Source organism: Anser anser, assembly GCF_964211835.1.
Source record: "Anser anser genome assembly, chromosome: 1".
In the NCBI taxonomy this organism is placed as follows: Eukaryota; Metazoa; Chordata; class Aves; order Anseriformes; family Anatidae; genus Anser; species Anser anser.
The window spans coordinates 23440860-23455000 of NC_139720.1; the positions used below are offsets into that span (position 1 = coordinate 23440860).

General features: G+C 35.5%; 1 protein-coding gene across 4 annotated transcripts in view; it reads left to right on the top strand.

Annotated features, from left to right (window-relative positions):
- Positions 1–14141, top strand: part of POT1 (protection of telomeres 1) — a 629477-nt gene that overhangs the window by 83669 nt on the left and 531667 nt on the right. For all 4 annotated transcript variants that reach the window (XR_014578164.1, XM_083820263.1, XM_083820262.1 and 1 more), the window contains exons 5-8: positions 1311–1421; positions 2219–2266; positions 3460–3574; positions 13417–13547. Coding sequence is in view for 3 of the 4 variants with exons in the window: in XM_083820263.1 (XP_083676389.1) it covers positions 1311–1421; positions 2219–2266; positions 3460–3574; positions 13417–13547 (405 nt within the window). In the remaining variant the exon portion in view is untranslated. The remainder of the gene's footprint in view (positions 1–1310; positions 1422–2218; positions 2267–3459; positions 3575–13416; positions 13548–14141) is intronic.

Consider the following 14141-nt stretch of genomic DNA (forward strand, 5'->3'; position numbering starts at 1 on the left):
TTATGACACTACCAGAAAATCACCATGCCCTATGTAGTTTTGCTGTATATTAAATGCTCTGTTCAAGCTTATTTTTCTTGCATTTTTTTTCCAAATCCTTTAATAACTAAATATATTAGTATCACTTAAACCAGCAGCCTTTCTTTTTGTTGCAGAAAATTTTAATGCTTTGGATCTTAAATCATTCAGAGTAGCATTATCAGATTGCTGAAATAGCAAAAAGAGACATCATAGTGCAATATTCGGCAAAAACTGTCAGCGTTAATCAGAAAACTCTTTTATTTGTTATAATCAAATAAACACACAAACAAAAGTCATTCATTAAAAACTGCTGAAAGTGCTTTTGGTAGAAGGTCAAATAGGAAAAGGGCTTCAAGTCTAATATGATTGTTCTCAGGTGTGTTTGCATGAGCATGGAAAGGGTTTATGGGAATGGATCATGTACGAACAACCCTTCCATCCTGTTTTGGTACATAAGCAGCTGACTTTAAAAGAGCTTTACGTTGTGTAAGAGTTCCCAGCATTGTATTTTTTCTTGCTCAAATACCTTTCTTAGCATGTCTACTTCCTAAATGTGTTTTCCTTCATCCTTCTTCTCCCTTTTATTTTTGGGGTGAAGTTACTACTAAAGGTGATCTGCTACAGGTGCTTAAATCCTCCCTGTTCTTCTTTACTTAGTGGTGTCTAAGATATTTTATACCCAAGCAGCAAAAAATGAAACTGCTGCTTGTGCTGGAAGCTCAAGAGTGACACCAGAGCAGTTGGTGTCTCTTTTCCTATCAGCAATCTAGTGATTTACTAACTTAGTTGACCCTTAAGAATTAAATTGAAAGATGTCAATTCAACCAATTTGAAAATATTTTTAAGGAGAATCTCTTCAAAGTGCAGCTGTAATGCAGTAACAACAACCAAGAAAGGAATGTCTTTTCAGTATTAGTCAGAAATGTGACTACTTTTTTAGTTTAGTTAATCTTATGCAAGGAGTCAGACTTCGGTATATTTAAAGGGTAACCATTTTCTTGCTTTACTCAATATGACTCTTCCCCTCTAGCTTTTGCCAGTAATAGTAGCATGAAAAATTCAAATATTTTAGCAGAATTAAAAAAAAAAAAAATGCTAGCTGAGGTTGGTTAGAAATATGAATTTCATGGGTAGAAGAACTTAATAGAGAAACTTAAAGGCAGCATTTGGAATTTGTTTAAATCTTGTTATTGTAAGCCTTAAGATTTTAGAGTGAAATAAGACATCACATCCTCTTTTAAAAGAGGATGTACAGCACTTAACATCTGTTAATCACCCTGTCTCCATAGGACACCTGTATAGTTGCTGGATTTAAGTTGGCAAAGTCACCTACAGCAAGAGAAGATGGTAGACATGGTTGTCACCTGGAGGTGTCAGAAGAAGCTGGATCAGCCATTTATGTACGTGGGTGCCCAATTTTTTTTATTTTTTAATAAACACCTTCATTAGAATTTTGCTTTACAATAGAGAAAATATTTGTTAGAATTTGAAGTACTGCAGATTATTGTAGCATGTCCATCAGGAACCAGACAGGACACATTCATGTGTGCACAATTTTATAATACCTGACTCCATCCATTTTGTGAAAGTAGTGTAGCTGAAGAAAACATCTGTGTTATCTCGCTGATGTGTGGGAATGAGTGTTCTCCTTTCTGCCCAAGATTCTGAAAGGCCTTGATGGGAGTTCTGTCCCTCCTGATAATACTCTGCAGAATAGCCTGCAGTAGAGAAGAATGTTTTGCAGTAGATAACACTGAGATTACAGAGTATGTCTGAGAAGTGCACTGTGTCAAAATATGATGCTGAAGTGATCCAGTGAGGTGCCAGACCCAAATTATCTCTGGCCTCTGAGGTAAAATTCTACTTTCTGAGTGCAGAAATTTGGCCTTCTTAGAGCTGTTTAAACCATTCTTGCCCATAATACAGTGCAATGATGCACACAAGGTAAAGGGTGCAAGAATGTTTTCTACTTGAGAAACTGTGTGTATTATTTAAAGTAGGTGTTGTCTAAGTGTAATCAGAACAGGTTTTTTTTTTTTGTAGGATCAAATTTTGCTAGCTTCAGAGGTAATTCCAATAGGAAAAGTGGTTTTAGTATTGTTTTCTAAGTCTTTGCTGTAGCAATATCGAATCTTGTTACAATATTTGTGCTCTCTTCACTTCTGTAATCAGTGAGTTTGCTGTTTTTTCTCCTCAGATTTATGCTCAGCCAAGCACAACTACTGCTTCAGAAACTGCATCTGCGGTGAGTTTATATTTGGGATTTTTTTTAACCCACGTAAGACAAACTGCATGTAGATAAGGATGTGTAGAATTCTTTTTCTTTCCTGTTTATTTGACATCCATACTTCCGTCCTAGGAGTCATTTGTTTAGCTTTTAATTTTGCAAATATTATGCCTGGAAAAAGAGATCAAATATGGAAAAGTAGTACTTCCGCGGTATAGTTTCCATCCAGATCTAAAAATAGGCTGCATGTTGGTTTAGGAAATACGAGTTAGAAAGGTACCTTCCTTTCCAAAACAGTTTGTATGCTACTCCTTTTTTTTAAAAAAAAAAAAAAAAAGTGTATCTTCCTTTGCTTTAAAATCAGACTTTGTGTTTTTAACATTTATTTTGATTACTATTTGGAACAAGTCTTTGCCTATCTAAATTAAAATTCTTCAGGAAGTAGTATATTAAAAGGCATAAATTTTGGTATATGAAACTTAATTGTCCTTTATCATAAGGTTAAAGATTTAGTGCTGAAGATAACACATCTTGGTTTTGTCTTAATTGTCTGAGATTTTTTTGTCCACGATACAGTGAATGAAAAACACAGTTTTCAGTCAGTTTGGGAGAACTTATGTTTTTTAAATGAGGCTAATCATCGTATTCTCTAATCTTAAGATGAGAGGAGAGTTAAATAATAAAAAGTAGTCCTTAATTTCTTTAATCCTTCAAGAAATGGACTGTTACAATAGAAACTTATGCAACTGCTGTGAGAGGTGAGATCCCCAAATCAGTGATTCTGTGCAGAGACACTGCTAATAAAAATTAAAAAGAGATTGATGTGCATGCTTTAAAACATCCTTTGGATGGATGCGTTAAGATCAATCAATAAAAAATTGCTTTCCAGAGTTCTTTATTGTAATGACTTTCATTTACCTATTCACCTATTTCATATGTTGGAGCTTGCTTGAACTGACTGACTGGCTAGTTTACTGTGAGAAAGATGCAATCACAAAAGAAATGGAAATATAGGTCTTGTATGCTTCATTGCCTGTGAATGAATAAATAAAATTTAGAAGGTCTAAAGTGAGTAAGGTAGAAAAAACCTTTATTTATTAAGACAAGTTAAAAACATACTTAAGGCTGAATGGTGTTAGAAGACAGAATTCTGGATGAATGTTTCAATAACATTTTTTCTTCTGTCCCTTAATTTTGTCATGCCTTTCTAGTCTGTTGCACCAAAATACGTGTATACTCCTCTGGATCATCTTAAAGATGGAACTATAGTGAATTTGTATGGTATTGTGAAATTCTTCAAGCCTCCATATGTAAGCAAAGGAACAGGTATGTACTACATTCAAAAGATGTAAAGTCTCTTCCTTCAAACAGAACTGTTTTCTCATAAAATAGTTAATTCTGTTAAAATTGAACTGGAACAACAGATCCTGGTGATCCTTTAACCAGGGTTCTCAGCTGACATCAAGGGAATGGAATAACAAATAGGTAAGGGATATCTGAGTCAGTTTAGGCAGACTGGTGTGGATAGCAAATAAGGAAGATACTTATCAAGCTCATTGTAACAGTACAAAACAATGAAAAGGACCTGAAAATACAAAAACCTTGCACCTGTCTTTGTGCCAAAGGATTGTTGTGTAACTGTACAATTTTTCCTCTAGATTTTGACAGTTATGATATGCTATAAATATGTTGACACCATATTTGTTACTTGTAGAGGCTGTGCAACAACTGAATCATTATTCCTCTTTGCAAGGTGAACGCTTAACTGATTGTTCTAGTTGTGCTAAAAGATTGTAACATTTTGCTAGGTGCTTAGTAAATACAGTTAGGTGATATTCTTGTTGAATTTGATTAAGCAATAGAATTTGTTAATTGATTAAGAATTGATCCAAGTATTTTCTGCTTATTATAATTCTACTGTGCACTTTAAAGAGTCTTTTTCCTCTAAATATTTCTAATTGAACAAAAAAGAGCTGTTTATGATCATGACTGTTGATTTTCATTGTCTTAATTTTGCATGCAATAGTTTCTTGAATCATGTCAATAGCCTTGATTTTTGGCTCCTAAATACAGAAATTTAAGAAGTAAGCATAAAATCAGAAACAAGAGTTGGTGGCTTGTCTGCAAAACCTTTTGCAAAGTGATCCGTGTGACCTTCCTTGCTCAATAGCTGCCAGCAGCACTCAGGCTAAGGTACTAAATCCCTTTTTGGGAGTACAGTGCTATACCAGCAGTACCATGGCTTCCAGAAAGAGGTTTGCTTACAGTTAGGACGTTTGAAACATAAGTGGAATTACTGAAGGCTATGCAAACATGGTCACACACCTAAAAGGCAAGGTCCAAGTCCAGCTGAGGTTCAACTAATGGCCACACTTTTTGAAAGCTAAATAACTTGCAGCCTTTGTTTGTTTTTCAGTGTTTTTCAGTGGGAGGAATAACTGGGAGATCTGTGCCAGTGTATGTATGCTGGTTTCAGTATGTTCAATTTACCTACACTGATAGTCTGTATTGTGGGCTTAGCTTAACTACTTCCATTTGGTGCATGTAGTATTCTTCTAAGTAAACATAATCTGACCCTGTTGACAGGAAATTTGCACGCTCAGTGTGCTTGTAGCTGAAGTGTGGCCTAATCTTGTGCATAGAATGGATAGGAGATGTAGAAAGGTGTGTGCTGCTCTTTGGGTTATCTTACACAGAGCATCGGCTGTATTAAAGGCAGCCACTGGACCAGTCAGCAGTCATAATTAAGTTATGCAGAGTAACACAGTTATTTTTTTTTTTCAAGAATATGTTGGATTGTCTGGGTCCACAAGCTAATGAATAGCATTTGGGAATGGAGCTGCATTTTTACATTCCATTGACCATGTCAGGAGAAGCAATAACATTTGTAGCATTTGTCTCAATGCTCTGGTGTCTGAAGAGGAGCAATGCTTTGCTTCGGATACATTTATTTTTTGAAATGTATTCCCATTGCTTGTTATAACAGATGACAAGACTTGCTCCTAGAAAACAGCTCTGCTCGGCATTCTTAGTAAATGTTAAAAAGGTACTAGTATTTCCCAAAATAACTGTGAAACAAACAGAAAAACAAATCCAAAGAACATAGGACAATCTAATTTAAACATTAACATTTAAAAATAGATGTAGTCATTAAGTTGGGAACTGAACAAGTAATGGTCCATCTGTTTTATAGCAAATATACTGCATGTATTTTTTTCCTCTTGAGACTGAATAAAAATGAAGATTATCATATTATACATTGTTATCGATACACTAAAGTTATTATACTAAGCAATACATTGCAAATCTTTCAGATGAAAGTTGAGTTTTGATTTGTATAGGAAGAAGCAAATACTTTCATGTTTTGCTGTTTTATCACTTCTAAAATCATCCCTTGCAGTGCCTATGAGAAAAAATATTCTACCATGTTGTTTTCTGATGACTTTATATTTCATCCTGTTGGGGGGGGGGGCATGTAGCAGGGAAGGAGGAAAGCATTTGGAGACTAATCTCTCAATAGTGGGTTGCACAACATTAAGAAGTATTAATACAGATCTGTATAATTTTTTTATATTATGTATCTAGAAAACAGGAATCTCTGTTCAATCTAAACTACATTTAAACATCTTAATGTTCATTTTAATTCAATGGTTATTTTTTTTCAGATTTATGACCTGTATGTAGGTAGTTTTCATTTGCTGAGTGGTAGATGGGTGCAGTCTAACCTTACAAAATAGACTTTCCTCTTTGCCCCCCAGTCTGATTAAATTCAGCTGTTTGAGCTGCGAGCTACATGCTTGCACTGTTTGAGAAACAGTATTATGTACATCTTGGATTTTTTCATAATTTTGTTTTATTTACAGTACCGTCTGTGGCAGGTTCCCTCCCCTCTTCTCTTAAACCTCCTAATTTTTCTTTTCTGATATCGACATCTAAGTAATTGTTCAGCTCAGCAAACCAACTGAAAGGCCAGCTTTTTTTTTTTTGTAGTGTCTCTTAGTGGTTGCTGGACAAAATTATTGTAAAGCGGTGCCTCTGTAAAATGAGCACAGTAGATTTACTTAAAAACAGAGCTGAAAGATTGTTTTAAAGGGACTTTGTAAGACATTATGCTGTCCTTTGAAAGCATAGCTCTCTAAGGCAAATGAAATAAAATAACTTCAAATAATAAATTCAGGCTGCTATCTTCCCACACAAAGCATCTCATGTTACTGAATTTGTTTTATGTGTATACTTCAGTTTGAGACAAATTATTGGGGCAGGAGGAACACACTTGGAGCATTAAAACCCAAACTGTTTTTCCAAGTATATGTGAGCCAAAAGGAGAAAAATGTGTGTGCTGTTGGGGGAAGTCCTTTCTCCAGGATCATTGTGTTCCAGCTTGCCTGTGAGGTGCTGGTTCCTGTAGTAGTCCACGAGAAATCTTCATCAAAGAGGTCTGTGGAGTTTATATTTACCTTTTAAGAGTTGCTCCACGTTCAAGGCAAAAAGCAGTTGAAGCGTTCCACCGTGCTATCACAGATATCCCATCAGCTACTGGTAGCTGGGAGATTTAAAACAAGACTGTCAGTCTTCCTTTATGGAACAGAGCAATTACCTTGCCTGCTTTGCCAAGAGGAAAACTTAGTTCAGTTATCACTGGAAAGTACATGACTGTCTTTTCCAGTGAACCTTTAACTATGCTTAGTGGTTTGTTTGACAATACAGATTCCTCTCAGGAATTGTTCCATCAGACCACCTGGAAGGTGTGGGTGTTTTTGAAGCGCTGATACAGGGTTTTTAAATATGATTTAGTGATAAGTTAGATTCAAGGGATAAAACATACTCTGCTGTTGCTAAACTTCCAGAAACCAAGATACCATGAGAAAAAATAGCTGATATATAGAGAGTCTGCTATATAAAATTATGAATTTTTTATAATCTTTCTGGAATCCTTTCACATCCTCATGAAAGCATAGAAACTTAACTTGTATGCCATCTGGGAATGGATGCTACTGGGCAGTAAAAGCCAGCAGGAGAGGGGAATGGCATTGCACACAGTCTGGCCAATAGTCGCAACTACCACTGAGTGGAGTAAGTCTAATAGTGGTAGCTACCAGTGTGCCGTGAACAGGAGAAACAACTCAGGGCTTCTGCTTAGCTTTGACTTTGGTTCTCAGTGAGTGGTAATAGCTGATATTTTACATGCATTGCCAGGTAGCTTAGAGTGCTGGTGGATTTTTTCATGCATTGATGCAAGTTTTTAATGAACTTCTCTTTAAGGTTCTTCCCTAGTGTTTTGTAAACTGCTTTTCTTACTGTCATTTTTTGCTGCAGTTGTGATTCATTTGCTACTTTATCATGAAAATCTTTAAAACAGTTTTAGTGTAAAAATATTCACTACTCAGTTAAATATTTCACTATTTATTTATTTATTTTTTTACACGGTCTGGGGTCGTGCCTACTTGAGAGGGTGCAGAATGCTTGATGATTACTCTGAGTTGCCAGGGCATGAAATGGCTCTTGTCAGAAAATTCTCTAGTTGCATTAGATCTGGCACAGTCCTGCACTAATACCTTCTATTTCTGACACAGTGTTAATGGAATTACATAGCTTTAAGCTGGTCCTGGCTGGAAGTATGGGTAGTGGAGCCACTCTCCTTTATTCATATATTATATTTATTCACTACATAGATATTCCCCTAGATATGAGATATTTTTTCTTACATGTATTAAAGCCTAAAGCTGAAACTTTGCTTTTTGTTCCCACGGAAAGCAAGTGGTAGCCAATTCAGTCTTGTCATTTTATATTGTCATTTTATATGACTGTAATTAAATGTTTGTGATATTGATTGCCGTTATTGCGAATGAATCAGAGACTATTGTGGTATCTGATGGTCAATTTGTGGGGAAGGAGATTCAGAGTTAAATCTGCAATAATTTTGTTATTTACTCTAAAGTATTGTGTTGGGTTTTTTTCCAAATCAATTTTTTTCAGGATGTGTATAATTTTTTCAGAACAGAATGAAAACTGTTGTAAAGATAAATAAATTAATTTCACTTCTGGAGTCCAAATTGAGAGTAATAGTCTTCCTTTCTGTTCACATTGTTTTGTATGCATTTCTTTTTTTTAATAATCACTATTTCTTCTATAAAATTAAAAGTAAATTTTTTTAAATAAAATGAAGTGTTAAAAATGAAATCAAAAACTAAACAGTTGCAAAAATAGTTAATAGAAAGAAATCTCAAGATAGTTACTTTGATCTACAGTTTGCAAATGCTCCCATTAAAGCATCTGTTTAGCCAGATGTATCTCATAGTTGCTATACGTTTGTGAGTAACTCTTAAGTGCATTGCCATGTTAGAAATAACAAGCTGTGTTAAAATATCTTCAGTTTGATAATTTAGAGTTTGTTTGGACTTCTGTAATACCTGTATGTATACATCGTACGTACATATGTATCTACACGAACCCAGGTGTGTGTACATTTGAATGCCTTATTTTCCTCCCTGTGTTTTGTTGAACATATTTGGTAAATTAGCTGGTTCAGCTTCTTAGTTTTAGTACAAAGACTTTTGTGTATTGATTGGCCTTAGTAATACTTGAAAACAGTATTAATGATTGGTGTAGTTTTGAAGAGAGTAGTTTGCTACTAAAATCTTTAAGTATTGCGATGTAAGAAGCAGAAGGCAATCTCTGAAGTCCTTCCTTGCCAACAACTTTTTTTTTTTATCTCTCTGTGGGAGGAAGTTATTGATCCAGGATAGCGGCTTCTTTTTTTAACTTAAAAGATAATGAATGCATATGCGATTGCCCAAGATGGGATTTGTAATTTAGTCAGTGCTTTCTATGTTAAAAATTGTTTCTACAAGCATATTTGTTGTGAACTGCTGAAGTCCTAAATAAAACCAAAATAGGAGTATTTAATCAATAAGTACTGAATGCTTTCCTATCATGTAAGTAGCTATTAATCTGCAAAGCTTTTGCAGCAATTCTGGTTTTCTTATGATGACTGAAAAAACTGTAAGAGAAGCTTCATTTTTGTTCTGATATGTATACTCTGTCCAGAGGTGCTGACTTTCTGAGCGTTCTCATGACTAATGTAGCAGTCCAAAGAAGAGTGCAAATACTAAGGCATTTTATAAAAAGAAAACTAGAATCTGAAGAGCGACCCTGAGTTCTCATAACAGTTGAGGAGATTTTGGCTCTTCAATGATTCTTATAATTACAGAGAGAAGGCATTCATGCTTAATCCTATATAAAGTTAGTGTATCTGATCTTAGGTATATGTGGCTTTTTTTCATTAAGGACTTTAGTCAGAAGTACTATAATTTTTTGTTTTTATCATGAAACTCCAAGCCAGTTAGCACTTAATCATACTGAAGAAGTTAACTGAATTATTCAATATTCCCTTTCATGGTTAAGAGAGTTCTTCAAGAATCCTGGAATGGCGGGGGTTGAAAGGGACCTCTGGAGTTTATCTTGTCCAACACTTCTGCTCAAGCAGGACCACCTGAATCTGCTTGCCCAGGACCATCTCCGGATGGCTTTTAAATATCTCCAAATAGGGAGGTGTTTTATCAAGCAAGATAAAGCATTTTAAAGTGTAAAAACTTTCCTTTATAGTAGATAAATGTGCTGAACTTTACATCTATTGTGTCTGTAAGGGTATGTAGAAGGAGAGTGTCCCCTCCTTTAAGGGTATCTTGTCTAGGGCCTTTTTGTAAAGCAACAAGGGGTAATAAGGAAAGGAGGCAGTGAAGTCTGGTCAGTCACATTAATTTATGAAAGCATGTGAGAATACAGGAATATTTATTTATTTATATTATATTTATACCATATTCTGATTGAGGATTTCTAAGCTGGGACAAAATCACAGGAAACAAACCTCCCAGTCACAGTAATTGGTGGGCTTACAAGCTACAGGTGTCACTTCCACGAAGGATGAACCTTGCAGCTGCTAAGATTGTGAACCAAGGAGCCCTGGACTGGGAGGGTGCAGAAACCGCAGAGCTCTGCAAAGCCATGAGGGGTACAGGGGAAGAGGGGAGCAGGAGGAATAAAGAGGTGGTGGATTGGTAGAAAAGCGCTGGTATAAAAGGGGTTATGCCAGTACTCAGGGATCCACGAATGTGTGTGGGGGGTTGTTAACCAGGAGAGTGCTGTGTGTGAGCCTTCTCTAGTGAACTTCTTTCTGTCTTTACCAGCTGGAGAGAAGGAAGGGGGGGGTTCTCTTTGTCTGTCTGTGTGTCTCTGGGATAGGTGCTCAGCTTTGCTATCAGCCAGACCCACAAAGAGGAAAGTAGTTGCTATATCCCCCAGCCTGAGCAGTGACCCCGGGTCCCTGGGCACTGGGCTGGGCCCCATCATTTGGACGAGATGGTCCTGGGCCTGAGCGGCTGGAGGAGGTCACCGTGCACTTTGCTTTTCACCTCCCTTGAGTGTCATGTTTTTAAACCAAATTATTACAAATAAAAGATACTGATGGATAATTTCCCTCTTAAGAGAAGTTATCAGTCGAGTACATTTGTCTAATAAAAGAAAATTGTCCCCAGTATGTAAACTTCCATTAATGTTTTTTTGTAGTTTGGTAACTGAGGGATTTTTCTTCGTTAGAAGGTATATTGTAGGGAAAAAATAAAGAATGACATTTCTTAGATTGTTTCCTCTGACACTGGGACATGATTTAAATTCAGCAGTTCTGTTTCGAGTTTGACTTACTATTTGTGCAGAAAAGTGAATTCAATCACTGAACTATAATTCTGCTTTGGAAAGCAGAAAGTAATATTCACATTCCTGCTGGAAAAGGAAAGACAGGTGACTTTTTATTTTTTCACCTTCAAGAAGGACTTGCTGGATGAGGATTTCCTTAAAAGAAAATCCATCTTATGCTTTGTTTTTGGAGACCTTTATTTTAATAAGGTTTATTGTAGAAGTGATGTTTTGAGGTCATAGTTAAGAAAGGAATTCTGTAATCACAGAAGTAGAGAGCCTGTATTATGTAGAAGGTGTAAAGTATAATACTTTATAATATTTTGGGTAGGAAGAATGTTGGTCTTCTGAGTGTGCTAATTGCGCAGAAAATACAACAAGTGTGACCTTTTCCCCCTTAAATTGGCAGCTGCACATGTATGAAGCTGACTAGGTTATATAATCACAGCAGCAAAGAGCAACAACAATTTCAATGTGGTTTTAGGTTACTTCAGATTTCTACGTTGGATTATATGAATGCACCGTAATGTGTTATCCTGTGTCTTCGCAGAGTTGTAAATCTGTGAATATGTTTTTCTTCTTTATTTTGCCCCTATCACTGTGTATCTGAACAGTTATTACCCAGAGAAACAAAACAATCCCTCTTTGTATTGCAGTAGTACATGCTTGCAGTTTCATGTCAGCTGTTGAGTATACTTTATTCATATCTGCTTATCCTAGCACAGCATGTCAGATTAGGTGATACATGAAACTGACCTTGTGTCTTTTGTGGTAGTGTGAAAAAGAATGATGCTTAGCATCTTTGAAGTGCAACAGATTAGAATTTATCAAGTGTGTAGAAATATTTCAGAGGAAGAAACATCAATTTTTTGGAAATACTACAGTTTTTATTTCTGTAGGAAAATCATTTTGTATTTTCTTAGTAATCCTTCACTGCATTTCTTTTTTTTTTGAACATTTCTGCCATTCAAATCGTTACAGAATTTAAACTTTTAAGTTTAAATGTTAGTAAGATTTAACGATATGTTTGCTGGAAACAGCAGTATATTTCTTTTGAAGGCATAGTCAGTGTACATGCAAGCATGTATTCTAATCTAGTCTAACACATCCGTCATCATCAGGTTTGGAGAATCTTTCACTGTGAGTTTACATATGGCAATTGTGCCTTGCTATACTTTTTAGATAATACAATTCTGTCGGTTTTAGTAGACTGATAGTATTCTCTTTTCCAAAGCTATCTAGTAACAATTATTTACATTTCTGTGCCTGTACAAAATAAACAATGGAGATTTTGTCAACTTTGTTTTAATGTTACAACGTCTTTGTTCAGTTCCTGAACAAGCAAACTCTGGTGTCATAATTGCTAACTGCCTCGTAGAATTATAGCTAAGGGGAGTTGTTTGTTTGCCTTTTTTTTCATGTTTTAGAGTTGTGGGCAAAACAAGCTTCACTTGAGGAATTTAATTCATTACCAATTAACATAAACATTTAATTACCAATTCAGGTGTTGAAGAAGAAAGAAGATATTTAAACATTTATGGAAAACATCTTTCCTCCATCTTTCCCAGGCTCAGCTTCACTCCAGACACATCTCCTTTTCCCTTCCTTGTCTCCACTCCCCTTTCATTTCAAAATTTAGAGTTCAAACTGTAGAAGTTTTTGTAATGTCTGAGTAGTGTTAATTTAATGCCTAAAAATTGTGATTTTTACTTGAGTATCTGTGCTAACTTTCTTCAAGCCAAAATTATGTGTACCTAAATATATAGTTAATAGTTGACATCAAGTTAAAAATAGTAGGCTATGATGTCATTGCTCTATTTATCTGCTTTACAAGTTGTGTTTTAGCCCTGAACTGTAAGTTTCAGTAAATGCTAGTATACTAAGTATCCAAAAGAAAAACACCTTGTTGTCTTGATTAACTAGGACCAGATTTATTGATGTTTGGGGTTCTGAACATACAACTGAGTTGATATTGGTTGTTTGAAAAGTTCTCAGGAAGATTAACCAGCCACTGTACCATGGAAAATCAATTGCACTCTCACTTCATTTTACATTTGTGAAATATCGAAACACACATGCTTCTGTAACCTGAAATGGAGTTTTGTTTTATGTCACCTGCAAATTCTGACCTATTCTGGGCAGTTTTGCTCTGACATGTTTTGTCATACCTTGTTTTTTAATTGAAATCTGAAAAAAACAGCATGTTTTTTGAAGACAGAGAAAAAGCTTTCTGTTTTCCTGGCTCAAAAACCTGTCCTTAATCACCCATTTCATTTTCAGATATTTGGGCTAATTTTTTTTCCAAATGGGCCACACTTCAGTTGTTACATGGCTTTAACTATATTGACTTCGGAAGAGTTATACATATCATAGCAGAAAAAATTTGGCCATATGGTTGCTCATCCCAACTTTAACATCAGTGTACTAATAACTTCCATCATGTCTGTTACTCATTCAAACTCTTCTATATTTTACAGATTATTGCTCAGTGGTAACGCTTGTGGACCAATCAAATGTGAAATTAACATGTACTCTTTTTAATGGAAATCTGGATTCTCTACCAAAAATTTACAAAATCGGAGATATTGTTCGATTTCATAGAATAAAGGTAGGTACTATTTTTTTTGTTGTTGTTTCTAATGTACTTGTTTTTTTGTAGTTACGGGGCTCCAGGGATATTTTAGTTCTTCATATACTGAACTTCACATATGGAGATACTGGATGAAACAGTTAAATGGTAAAAACTGAGCTGTGGTTATGGTAGGGACCAAAACTGGAAATCCACTGTCAAATTTTAGAAGAACAGCAACAACAAAGAAGCACTAATCTGGTATCCCTCTTTTTTTTAAATAAAAAATTGCTAGAGGTGGTTGTGTCAACTCCAAAATAATATTCTTTTTGTTTGAATATTTGTTTAGCTAGTTGGCAAAAATTAAGTGGCAATACTTGGAGATGAATAGAATTTAACTGACATAAACATGTACAATTCACTTCTCTTCAAATTATGGAATTATTTGAGAGATTACTTCAGAGCTTCTCTCATGGAACAGTTTTTAGACAAGCTGTGGAAGTTAAGTAAGTGTAATATAAGTAAGTGGGATGTAGTGTCCCAGTTCCAGCTGGTTCTTTGATGTTTATGTGCTTTACCTGGTATTTATCTGTATCAGTGTCCCTGAAGAAAACTGTGTCAATAGCCCTGATA